The 13,879-nt window shown below is 35.9% G+C and overlaps 1 protein-coding gene across 2 annotated transcripts in view; it reads right to left on the reverse strand.

Annotated features, from left to right (window-relative positions):
* Window positions 1–702: 702 nt before the first annotated feature.
* Window positions 703–13,879, reverse strand: part of bib (MIP channel family protein big brain) — a 48,072-nt gene continuing 34,895 nt past the window's right edge. For both annotated transcript variants that reach the window (XM_089089497.1, XM_089089496.1), the window contains exons 6-8: window positions 11,284–11,418; window positions 4,543–4,810; window positions 703–2,846 (exon numbers count right to left, since the gene is read on the reverse strand). In XM_089089497.1, the coding sequence (XP_088945623.1) occupies window positions 2,192–2,846; window positions 4,543–4,810; window positions 11,284–11,418 (1,058 nt within the window). In that variant the 3' untranslated portion in view covers window positions 703–2,191. The remainder of the gene's footprint in view (window positions 2,847–4,542; window positions 4,811–11,283; window positions 11,419–13,879) is intronic.

A 13,879-nucleotide genomic window follows, 5' to 3' on the forward strand; every position in this document is an offset into this window, starting at 1 on the left:
AGGAATTTCAATACCCGAGAGCGCGTCATGCAACACCAGCTGACGAAGAAAACGTGCAAATTTTAAAAATAATTTGTCTCAAAAGCATCAGCAGAGTTGTCAGCTTGTTCCTTCTTGTTCCGTAGTCCAGACTGGTCGCTAAATCCTTTGCCAAAGTTGTTTAACTAGATGGCCCCACTAAAACCTGTAGATAGCGACCGGCTTAAACAAACTTATAAAAATAAAACAATCATTCCAAAAAAGGTACTTTTCGAAGATTTAATTTGATAATTCACGGTTTTTTTTTCTTGATAGTGCTTGAGTCAGTGTGATTCCTCATGGTATACGCTATTGTCGTGTTTCATATTTTCACTGACGTCAGAGAGTGCAACAGGAGAGCTGAAATTCAGCATGGCTGTCCTTTTCAATATTACGTTTAAAAAATAATGGCGTAGGCTGGCCTCACTATTTAAATAAAGAAAATATTGCCAGCTTTCAAAACAACCTGAACCCTGTTCAGTGAAAAGTCTACAATATACCATATTTGTAGTCTCATTAGTTTGAATGATCTATTAATTATTCCAGTAGCCTTTTACCGAAATCGGAGACTGTACCCCTTTTTAACCACAAAAAATTGCACGTACCCTTTTCTGATCACGGACTCAAATTAATATTTTGCTAAAATGTAAGTGAATGTGCCAGCTCCAGCGTTACGAGGTTGTTTTATTTTTTTTGCCTGGCCGCGTACCCCCTAAAAAATTTCCCGTACCCCCAAGAAGTACGCATACCACAGTTTGAGAACCACTGTGTTACACTATAATGTCTTCAGCTAAATATGTTCCAATATTTGCAAGTACTGAGGTTTAGCCATAGAAAGAGGAAAAAGACTAGAGGCCCGATTCTCAAGATTTGGCGGTTAGATTTTGCCGTTAAGATGGATTATTCTTTTCCGCAATCGTGTCATTGCCATTTCAGAACGGAATAAGTAGCAAAGCTAGCGAGAAAATGGCCTCTAGTTGTTTTTCTATCTAAATGGGTTTAGCACTAATAATTTCAAATCACGATTTTGTAAGCATTCAAACCTCGCTATAAAATGAGATCTTTTCTCTAAACACAGCTGTTCAAAGGTAAAATGTACGTACGAAGTCATTTTTGTTCCTTCCAAAATAAGAATAAGACAAATTCAAGGGTAGACATAAGCAGTGGTACCATGTTGGCCTAGTTGCCCCAAACTGGGCTAATAAAGAAAGAAATCGGCCAGCGAATTTTTGAAGCTAGCTTAATTGGTTCGATTAGATAGGTAACAATTGGCAGATTTCCAAAAATCAAGCTTTACTTTATTTTCCCGGCTGTGTTCTTCAAAGATATATTCAGATTTTTGGACTTAAAATGTTACTTTTTTTTAACGTAAAGATATCCTGGACGCATATGATTTTTAAAATAAAAATTTTAGTGTTATTCTTTTTATAATAAATATTCTCTGCTAAATTTCTTGTTGTCCGTTTCTTTTTTTGTATTTGTATTCATTCAGAGCCCAAAGGGAATTATACTTCATACATTTTTGTAACCCTCATTTTTAGCACACTTTTTAAGGTCACGCCAACGTTTACTTAAAGCTTATCATTCTTCACGAATTTCTTTATTAATAAAATTAGTCTAGGGACAGATACATATCTCTTTACTTTTGGGTTTTATCTCTGCTTAGTGGCCTAATCTAGCCTAACGCTAGGTTAGGTGTCTAACCAAGGTTTCTATGCGAAATTATTTCTAGCGGGACATTGTTTTTACGGACTTTTAGTGTTAGATAAATTTATTTTTTTTATTTAATTAGACAAATTTAATCTGTTTATTAGACAAATCTAATTACTAACTGAAGTCAAATTTTGAGCAGGATCTTATTGTCTTGTTTTTAAGGCCAGAAAAAAATATAGATACTTTAGCCGATTTGTAGAAATTGTCTAAACCAAGTTGGCGGTAACCCTATGCTGACTGATAGTAATAATGAACAAACTTCCTGGAATATTTGAAATTCATAATTCGATTTAATCGAATAAATCAACTTCCGAGGATTGACTAATGTCCCGTTCCTCCACAGTATTACGTAAAGGGCTGCACACTGCTATAAATTTCGAATCTCAATTTGAGGGAACAGTGAAAAGCGCATATCTGTACATTTTATCTTTGAATAGCTATAAATCAGACAATATAAGTTTTAATATCTGACAGCTTGCACATTATGATTATCCGTTGAATTCTGTCGATTCTGCAGCATCTCTTGTTTAGAATAGCCATAGAGCGATTCCCGCGTGGCGTCAACGATTAAAGCTCCCTGATTGCTATTATACTCATTACCTCTTAATTGTTCAGTCTGCTGATAGTTCTTATTTTGATTTTCAGTCAGGGAGTAGTTAAACCCTTTACTTCCGCTAGGTGTAGAGGGCGTATTTACAGACCCATATGCGGAATCACTATGAGAATTGTTTGGGGAGAATTGTTTGTAACTTTCATCCCTCCTTATTGGAGGAACTACCCCACAAACGGATTCATGCCTTTGAGGTAACTGACGTCTTCCGTATTCATTTTCATTTCGGTTATAGGGATCATTCGAGCTTCTGGTGAACTCATTTCTGGTGCACTCGGCATTCCTTATATTTTCCTCCTCCAGCTTTTGATCTTCACTCATAGGAGTAGGGGGGAGAGGAGGTTGGTAAAGCTGATCTGCCTTCTGAGAATAGCCAGAATCACTCCGTGGGTATGGATCGGAGGCAAGAGGGGGCTTTGTTGAATAAACGTTTTCGTTCTGCTTTTTTGAGTAATAAACTGCTTCATTTTGAAATTGGCTTCGTGGGACGTAAATACTTTCTGACCTAAAAAAAAAAACGTTATTAGTTTATTGATTTTCTGATTTTCGTTCAAGAAAGTTTGAAAAACAGGAAAATTTGAATTTACAGTACGGAAGCATGTTTTTCCCCACCTCCCCGGTCCTCGTATTTTGAATCCCTCACAATTTTAAGCATTTCGAATTCTTTGAACACTTTCCCACCTAAGTTGTGTGCTTTCTTGCCTCTATTGGTACACCAAAAGCATTTTTGGGCAATCTTGGTAATAGCTGACGTCCCAACGCTGTATCTATATAGTCGTAATCGGAGGTTCAGCTCCAGCGCTTCCCGAAAGTAAAGGGCTGGGCACACGTAGCTGATTTTGGGAACTGAATTCCAAATCAGTGCCGATTTTAAAAGAAATCGGCGTCGATTTGAGCTTGAAAAATGTTCTAGTTTTCGCGCCGATTTACAAAATCAGGATCGATTTTCATCATGATCATCACAAAAAAAATAGGTATACAAATAAAAAGTCAGCCAGAGATGTCTGTGGTGAAAGACCCCACTACTGAGCTGAGATCAATCATGCAGCTCTTAATAAACTCCAGTTGACTACTTGTGTCCATGATTCTTTGTTTTGAAATTCTCGCGCAATAAAATTTTCTTTCTGCCAATTTCTCTTACCGCTACCGTTTGTCCACTGATGCTAAAATTGGTTCCCGAAATCAGTTACGTGTGTCCAGCCCTTAACTGTAGTATTTTCATTTTTTACAGAATTCCTTTGAAGCAGAAGTTTAAATCCCTCGATTTCATCATGCCCTTAATACAAATGCGAGGGGCAAGGTTCTTGGGAAATCAAGATCCCGCAGTACAGGGAATATAATTTTATGTATAGATCTATGGCTGAATGGATTTATGCTTTACCGTTTACTTCATTTGTGTTTCTATCCCGCTTTTATACCCGTAATATGGCTATTTGAGGGTAACACACTTTACTGGTCTTTTGAGGATCTGGTGTTAGGGAAGAGGGTGCGCTATGTACGAAAAAAATCCAAAAGAAATAATTTAGTGGTTAACTTGAAAACTCGCTTTGGTACTGAAAAAATATAAAAGATCAAAAAATACTTTTTTTTTAATCTCATTAAAAAATAATGTATTCAGCCTAAAGTTTTCATAGCATCTGTAGAACATTCTTCGGCCCCGACATTGAAAGTTATTTCTTGGAAAAAAATTTATTTCTCACAATAACATAATTCCATAGTAGCTTGAAATTGTAAAGTTTAAATTAGCATATTCCAACAAGAAAAGTTCTTCAGTTCTGATAGAAAACAAGAGACTGTCACAAGATAGGAGTAACAATCCCTTAGCTGTCTCCAAATCAAGTCAAAACTGAACTTCAAACGAAAACAGAATGTTTACATAGCAATAGCAAGTAGGTTATGAGCAAAGGAACTGTAGTCGGCAATATTATTTCGTGATAGAATACTATGACGTCATAAACCTTACTGCTATATCGTAAGTCATGAGATGTAATTTTGTCTCTGCTTAATTTAGTTTACCCCCCCCCCCTTTCTTAATTCTTAAAATAAATCTAAAGACTGACTTCTTTCTATTTGTTCAATTTCTTTCTTAATTATTTTTTCTAATTGTCCCTGTTTTCGGAGCATGCCCTCGCAAACTTAGCTTTTGTTGGGATGCTGAATTTATTTAATAACTATTGCTCTGCTACAAGAAGTTAATTTACCTCATAGATGGTGCAACGGATCTACCAACGTAAATATTCTCTTGTCTTGAAAGTGCTTCAAAGCCACCATTTTTTGGCGCCACGACGCTAGCCACTGGATGAATCCTTTGATTGACCAGATTTTGGGACTTGGAGTAGACCGACTGAGAGCGATTGAGCATGGTGCGCTGAGCGGCAATCGGTGAACGACAATAAAGTGAACGCGTTCCAGCATATATTGATTCTGATTGGTCTAAATTCCTTGAAGATTTGCACAAGGTGTCTTGTGCTAGAAAATCAATTATCATTCAAGTAACAACACCAAATTGATTTCATTTAAGGCAAGTGATTTTTTCCTTTCAGTTTTCTTGTTTCCAAAAAAAAACAGAGATGGACATTAGAGTAAAAATAGAAAATTCAAACTGAAATAACTGAACATTATATAATTTTAAAAAATGTAAAGATTGAAATAATTTAAATGTAATTGAAAAGATGAAAAGCTGCTGTTCATGCAAAGTGCATGCCTCAAACTTAAGGAGATATTTAAAAGCTATGTAACCTGAAAGGGTATTAAAAAAGAAAGAGAAGTGTCTATAAAGGGAAATTCATATTCTACTCAATTTTGGCAATTAGATAAGTTTGTGAATACATTGATCATTATCAAAAAAGTACCAGGGGGAGGGGGGAAAACTCCAGGAAGGTAAAAAGAGTGTTGTTGTTTTTTGCCAGGAAAGTGTCATATTTTTACAGGAAATTGTCACTTGATCTTTTAGAGCATAGGGGTTATTGCTGTTTCTAATTTTTCTGCCTCTTTCAATTTTTTTTTAGCTCAATTTGACGTATAAAACATCACAGCATTATCACAGCCCAGGTGTGCAGGCAGGGCCCCTGGCCTTGCTGGAAATGTATTATGCGACTTGATTTTATCTATTCAGATCCAAAGAGTCTCAGCGACAAATACTAACCAATTTTTGTAAATATCATAGAATTTGGTTAGAAAAAATGAAACCAGATTCAAAGACCCGTAATGTGAAAAGGCAAGTATTGTCCGTTTATATCAATTTAATTAATTATATCTGCGAGTCATTACAATAATATCAAAGCCCACAGCAAACTAGATAATGAAATAAAATTACAAGTTTTTTTTGCTATGTCATCCAGTCCAGTGATCTGTTATTTTATAAAAAGATAATATATTTGTTCTTCCTTTTTTCTTGAGTCAGAAAAAGAAACAGTTTGTTTAAGGGGAAGTAGTTCGGTCTCTTTCTTAAATTTACTCCAACACAAGAATGATTTAACATCGTGATTTCCCAAATTTTAGAATTTAGAATTCCTAAATTGATAGTGTGTTGGCGCGACTCCTCACTTGCGCATTTGTTTTCTTTAGGTGGGGTGGGGGGAGGGGGTCATGGACGTGAAGTCCTCTTCAAACTGTACGCGAGCCTAGCCTTCCATCAAAAATGGACTGGGAAACATTTTTGAACAACAATATCTTCGGAAAAAAGGTATTTGGACTCAATCTTGTGGGGAAAAAAAATATTTTTTTGTTTTGGCAAAACCGTAAAAGTATCAACAACAATCCAATAATCATAATTGCTCCAAAATACAATAAGACTAGCATAAAATAACAATAGTGCAGGAAGTAGTTGAATATTAAGAAGCCAAATTAATCAAGTTTATAAAACAAATAAAAAGGTACAAAATTCAGAAGAAGATTACATTTCCAGTTCAGGATTCAAAATAATATATAATTTAAAGTCAAAACAATGAGACGGAAAATGAGGTCAAAAGCATGAATAAAAAGAGTAAAAAATGAAAAAAAATATTTCGAATATAAAATCTGAAATATTTGGTTTGTACTTGTAGCGTTTTCAGTTTCTTTATTAAAGTTTATAACCCCTTGTGGTCTCTTTTCCTTATTTTTATTTGTCTTATTTTCAATATATCCTAAATCTAATCATGTCACATTGACTCCTAAAAAAATTTAGGCTTCAACAGCTAAAATATTTGTCAGTGCTAATCCATTTTTAAGAACCTTTTTTTTTCTTTTTTTTTTTTTTATCGTACTAAGTTAAAAGCACTGTATATAATTGATATACAGTAGAATCGCGACTCAGTAATATTTGGCTACTACAGTCTTGGCGCGTATAAAAGCTCCACCCATATCCTCGTCCGTCCTCGTCCATCAACAATTCAGTATGTATTATCCTGGAACACGCATTTTCGCAGAAACTTTCTCAAATGCCTTTGAAACCAACTCGAGACTTCGAAACCAACTTATAATTTTCAAAACACCTAATAATAACATTACACTACTCATTACCGATTTTTATATATGTATTGGAATAAATTAATTTAAAATTAGATTCTTTAAAATTTAGTGTTATAAAGATGATGCCAAGTTTCGCATTCAAGAGAAATCTGACTTATCTATCCGTGAAAAAAAAAATCTAAAATCGCTTATGTTTCAACGTTCTCCGGAGCCCTTGCATCTCAACCCGGGTATGTATAATGATTGAGATAGGGAATGATTCTACTGTATATTATTTATTTACAGTGGTTAAGTCAGTAGGTGCTGATGGAATTAACAAATTAATATGCCACTAATATTGTAGCATAAGCCAGAAGAAGCAGAAAAGTACAACAAGTTTAATTTTAATTTATTGGTTTGGATTTCAAATAAAGATTTAAGTTTCGCTAGATCGAACCTAGAATTTTCGGAAGCAAGCAGACAAACGCTGCTGGAAAAACAGTTGACCGTAGTCCGAAGTACACGTGCCCGGAAAGCAGTTGAGTCCGAGCAGGGACGTAGTTTGTTACGAGGCGGGGGAGGGGGGGGGGCAACTGCCCCCCCCAGACCCTAGTTTTCCCCTAGCTGAAATTTAGTTTCTTCAAAAATCTTGTCAAAACTAATATAAGCCTGCATAATTCAAGCATCCACAGAACGGGGTCAGTTTTCTTTAGTATATCTTTACCTTTATGGTACTATATGGGTCATTTTCAGTTTTCACTGTGGTTTTCACTTAATTTGGGAAAATTGGTTCCCACTTTGCCCCTCCCCCACCCAGGATTTTGATTAAATTACGTAACTGCGTCCAAGGTTCGATTCTTTGCTCATACCCCATTATAAATTCAATTACGCGTTTCGATCCATATGGCGTCGAATCTTCATACTTGACCCCCTTAAAGAAGCATCAAAAAATTCTGGCCAGTTTTTTTTTTTTTAGGTGAACTCAAACCAAAGTCAGAACTGAATTTTGTTGCCAAATTTGTCCTATTTTATGGACCTTGCCAAATTTGCCTCTGAACCGTTCGAACAATAAAAAAGATTGGTTCTTGGTTAGTTTAAACTCCCTTCAATCGATATTTTCGAACAAGTTTAAAAACAGACGGCCCTCATGACACCAAACCAACATTTATCAAACGCCTTATCAAACTTCAGTTAATCTTTCAGTTTAAGCCTATTTCCATACATATTTTGAAACGGTATTTTGACGTTTCCTATTTGTCAGTCGGGAAAATGTTCGTCACCAAATTCTTCTTTGGAAGTTTTGAATTCCTTGGGAGTGTTTATGTCTTAGAAAATTTTGGAAGGGACATAAAATTTGATTCTCGTCAAAAACGGCATTACATCCTGAGAATAATAAATCTTCTCACGCATCTGTTCCTAATCGCTCTTTCTGGTTATCTCTGTCATATGAAAGCAATCAGAAAGTCAGCAATTTCGGTGGCAAACTTAGGATATTTTAGTTATATGGGTTGTGTTCAACACAAAAAAACATCTTTTTTTTTTCTTATATATATAAAATAGAATATATAAGACAGAGATACATATAAGATAAAATGTATTTTTTTCATTTGCCTTTGACGATCCCTGCCAACCTTTTTTTTCTGATTTTTGCTTTTTTACTATTTTGCTTTATTTTCTTGTTTCTTTAAACGAGCTGTTTCCTTGAGCAGATCCTAGACAGTGCCATAGGCAACTATAAGAAATTATACAAGAATACGTTCTCCTTTAAAATTATGTTGATTTAAGAAAGCAGTTTTTCTTAGGGAAGTAAAGAATGAAGTTGAAACTTAAAACGAACAAAAATTATTGATTTGCAGATTACACAAGATAGGCTATATCTACAGAACTCGCAAAATAACTGATTCCTGGCATTTTTCAATATCTGTAAAATAGTAGAAACAAGCGCTTTACTGAAAACTGAGCTAGCTTGTTTTTTTGTTGTTTTTTTTTGTTTAAAGAACTACAATAATACAGTATATTCCAACTTTTCAGTATCATAGTCAGTGAAAGGCTAGTAATAGACTTTTAAATTAGTCTTGTATTTTCCGCAGTTATCTCACGGAAATTTTCTGCTCTATAATTCTACACGAATCTGCTTCACGATCCCTGGGGCAGCTTACCATGCCCCCACCCTTTGAACATCTCTGATATCCAGTTACATGCGCCACGTCTGGTGGCATATGCCATGCCAAGCACGAAGAGGCACGATACAAATGAAATGAGCTATGCGTGGTGTAGCGATAGATCGTATGAAAACAAAAGAAATGTAAAGAAAGTGGAGAAAGCATTAAAATATGAACTAAGGAGGTGCGAAGTGGAGGCCATGGATAAAATTGCCGAGGATCTGGAAGATGCAGCTAGACGGCATAATAGTAAAATATTGTACTGGCACGTTAACAAATTGAGAGGGATTAGTCAAACCGGACTTGGCCCAGTTAAAGATAGGAATGGGGTTGCAATTAGCGATAAAGGAAAAACTAAAGCGAGATGGGCCGAATGTTTTGAAATTTTGCTTAACCGAGATAGAGTTGCAGGAAAAGATACAGAGGATAGTGTAAAAGTTTTGGATACTTTGGATGTGAAGGAAGATTTGTTTTGTGAGGAGGAATTAGCACCAGTACTAAAAGGATTAAAGAATAATAAGGCTCCAGGTGCTGATAGTGTGGCAAAAGACTTTTTAAAATATGGTGGTTATGAGGTTACAAATAAGTTATTGAATATTATGAACATGATTTTTGAAAAAGGGGAAGTACCTAACGATTTTTGGAAAACCTCAGTTAAGCCACTTTATAAGAAAGGTGATAAGAGTGAGTGTGGTAATTATCGAAGCATTAGCCTGGTCTTTGTAGGTAGTAAATTACCTAGTAATATGATATTTTTTAGACTGAGAGATGCTGTAGACAATGTTATGAGAGAAGAACGGTGCGGTTTTAGGAAAGGTAGAGGATGTGTCGACCAAATTTTCACTCTTAGTCTAATGATTGACAAATGCCCGAGTTTTCAAACACCTTTGGTCCTCAGTTTTGTAGATTATGAGCAAGCGTTCGATTCTGCTGATAGAAGAGCTTTAGTAAAGGTTTTATCCTTGTATGGTATACCAGACAAATACATTAAAGTGATTAGTGCTATGTACGAGACTAACACTGCTGCGGTTAAGGTAGGAAATGAGGTTAGCAGCTGGTTTTGTATTAAATCAGGAGTTATGCAGGGCTGTGTTCTATCCTCCTTTATATGGATTATTTTGATGGACTTTGTTTTAAGGAGCACAGGAAAGGCAATGGGAGACCACGGAATCAAATGGGGAGGAAAAGTCTCCTGGACTTGGATTATGCTAATGATTTAAGCATCCTAGATGAAAGTGTGAGCAAAATGAATGAAGTTTTAGAGGTTTTGCGAGTTCAGGGTGCTAGAATTGGTTTGAAAATTAATGTTAGAACGACTAAGTCCCTAAGGCTAGGAATAAGTGAAGATGAAAAGGTGACGTTGGGTAATGAAAAGATTGATCAGGTGGGCAGCTTCACTTACCTTGGTAGTATTATTAGTAAATATGGTGAGACCAGTGAAGATGTTAAAAGTGTTTTTTCACAGTTCAAAAAAGTTTGTAAGAAAAGGAAGATTAGTCTGCAAACCAAGACTAGAATATTAGAAGCTACAGTGATGACAGTGGTCAAATATGGCTCTGAAGCATGGACGCTCCGAAAAGCGGATGAAGATTTGCTAGATGTTTTCCAGAGAAATTACTTAGGGATTGTTCTGGGTACCCGGCTGACTGACCGTATTTCAAACAATAGGCTATACGAAAAACGTGGTTCAATACCGCTCTCTAGGGCTATAATGAAAGAAAGGTTGAGGTGGCTAGGACACGTTGTGAGGATGAAGGATGACAGATCGCCGAAGATCGTTCTTTTCGGCCAACCATCTAAGACTAAACGGAAAGCAGGTCGTCCCCGTCTGGGGTTGGAGGACGGCATAAAGAAAGATTTAAAGGAAATGGGAACTTCATGGGCGGGTGTAAAGAGGGAGGCTTTGAATAGATTGGTGTGGAGGAGGAGCATGCATAGCTGTGTTGGCCTCAGGCAGCTTGGTGCTGTGGTGAGTTGTTAGTAGTAGTAGTAGTAGTGGTGCAGCAGATAGTGCTCCCGAGACTTACACCAGATGACGGAGTCTGAGCGACTTTTCCCTTTTTACCCCCGATAATTGCCTGAACTTGCTAAGAGTCGTAGACTAATAAGATGTTTAGCCCTTTTTGATGCACTAGACTAAACACCCACACTCAGAGGTGCCTCCGTGTCCAACTACCCCACCCCCCTCAATTCTACTATTTACTCTACTCCTTTTGCATTTTTATATAATCCATCTGTTTTGCCATTTGGAAGAAATTTACCCCTCTCCCTTCCGAACAAAAAAAAAAAAAAAATCCTAAGTATGTAGCTGCTGAAACCTCTAACTCTCCGAAGAATTGTTGAACTTACCAACGGTCATTGGCTTATAAGCTTCATAATGTTGATTTCTAGCAGTCAGAGCTCCCGGAACTGGACCTCTCAATGGAGTGCTACCATGGTCTGCCTCTTCATAGCATTCTTCGTCGCTATGTACACTTGAAGAATCTGAAACAGATGGTTTCAATTCAAACGGACCAACAGAAGGATCACATATCGAGGGGGACTAAAACACACTCACATCCGCTCTTTTTCATTGTCAAATTTAAAAGACAACACGTGTTCAAACATGTCGTTTTCTTTTATTTGAAATTAAGTCGATCTCGAAAGAATTGATTTATCCGGGTCACCGTCTCTAATCACCACCATGTAAACCCTGGTTATCACAAACCATATCTTCAGCTAAATAGATGAATGTAGCCTAAACCCTCGGAATGGGTCAAGTTTTTCCTAGGGGAGGTCTCACCTTCCATACTATACAAATATCTGTTTTAATCCCGAACATCTAGAATTCCTTTGTTTTTAGCGTTGAGTTTGCGTTGTTTTTACTCTTAGCTTTTAGATACACACTAGGGGACTTCCCCCTACTCTCACTTCTGCAGATAAAGGTTCTTTACTAGACTCGGAATGCACGGAAGACTCGATCAGAAGAAAGTTTGTACTAAAATTGAAGTTTTTTTCGACCAGTCCTCACCGTCGGTATTAGATTAATATATCAGAATTAATGAAACTTCAGAATATTTCTCAATTCTTTTCGTCATACTTTAAAGTAACAAGGACAGTGGAAGTAAAATCTGATTGCTCAAATTGGTTAAGTGGAAACTTTCATAACCGTATTTGTCTTTAAAAATTACGAAAATCAGGAATTCAACATAAAAAAAAATAATAACAATAAATTGAAAAAAAAAACTCCAATTGCAGTTGAGCAGTTTTTGTCAGTAGCGGGCGCTAAATTTTAAAAAGAAACATGAATAAAAATCAGCAAAAAGTACCAAAATTCATAGGAAGGAATAGCTTTCCCTTGAAGGTGCAGTTGTCTTTGGGAAGCAACTGATGGTTAATGTTTAGTTTTTACGAGCAAAAAGTGTCGTCAAATCTAAACAATTAATTTTGCTTATTTATTTCCACGGTTCAAAAAGGCAACACTGCCTTAAAATCTTAATAATTTTGAAACAACTAAAGGATATTCATAGAAAATCTCTGTTTTCACGAGTGAATAGATTGGATCCAGAGCACGGGGGGATCCAGGGGGCCGGGGTAGCCCCCCCCCCCCCCCAAGATTTCTTCTGGCACCCTTATTCCGTGTTTTCTCTGTTTCTCACTTTTTTTTAAATAAAATTGTCAATTTAGTCAATTATTGGCGCCCTTGTCACATTGCCCCCCGCCCAGGATTTTGCTCTAGATCCACCTTTTGTTCAGAGACCAAAAAGTTTTATTTTCACGTTGTTTGTACTTAAAAAAATCTTTTTATGGGATACAGAGGATACAAGGAACTAAAAAATGGTTTATTGTAATTTTAATTAAAAAATCACCTGAATTTAAATAAGATTCTTCCATTAGATGAAATAAGGAGAATTTTCGTGTGATTAGGGAATTTCGTGGTTAAAATAGATAATTGTCTTTTTATGCGACACAGAGAAAAACCAGATCACAGTAATAGAAAATTTTGAAGAAAAAAAAATCCATTACGATTAAAACAAATAACAATTAAACTTTTGCTGTCAATTTATGGAAAAGGAAAGTCACGCCAGGCCACTTCGAGGCTCGGGCCCAGGAAATTCTTTACGTAACAATAATATTCATTTGCTAAGTTATGAGACATATGGGGAAAAGCGTATAATCCAGATGGAGTCGAAAAACGCCGATTAATGTTAAAAAGCCTAATATCTGGAAATATCTGGTATTTTTTGTGAGTTTCTATCACTGTTTGTAAAACACTGTCTATTAAAAGGATTTTATCCCTATTTGAACTTATTTATCGACACAAGTCGAATTTTAAGTTGAAATATTGTAGTGTTTAATTTGCTATATAATTTATTAGACTACATTCTCCATTTACAAATCAAATGAAAATATGAAAAAGCAGAAGCTCTGGACTGGAATGGACGGCGAAGAAGAGTCTGCAAATATGTTGATCTCACATGGTTTGACGCTGAAGTTTGTAGCAGACTATTATATTAGTAATGTGCAATTATTTAGAAATTATATTTAAATAGGTAGTTTTTTTTCATTGGAATTTCACCAATGCATTTGTATTAGATTTTTAATTGCTTAATCGATATCACAATTTTTTTTAAACGCTTACATATGCGTTATGTAAGACGCATGATTGAAAGCGAGGAATATAAGAAGGCACTCTCAAGAGAGCTGTGACAATGGATATCTTTAAAGGTTTAATAAGCAAAGGTTTTTAATATTTTTATATTTAATTTGCAATACAATATTTTAATAGTGTCTAACGGTGTATCGAAATTATCATCTTATAGCTAGTTTTCCCAAAAGTTGCAAATTTCAACTGCTTTAGCAGTAAAGGCGTATAAAATCTTATCACCAAAACTGTTATCAAAACCCTGTAAGTATCAGAAATCAAATTTAGTGTCAGAGCTTTCATTGTACAAAACTGATTTCA

The sequence above is a fragment of the Artemia sp. Qi Xiang Cuo genome, chromosome 5 (assembly GCF_049724085.1).
Source record: "Artemia sp. Qi Xiang Cuo chromosome 5, ASM4972408v1, whole genome shotgun sequence".
Taxonomy (NCBI): domain Eukaryota; kingdom Metazoa; phylum Arthropoda; class Branchiopoda; order Anostraca; family Artemiidae; genus Artemia; species Artemia sp. Qi Xiang Cuo.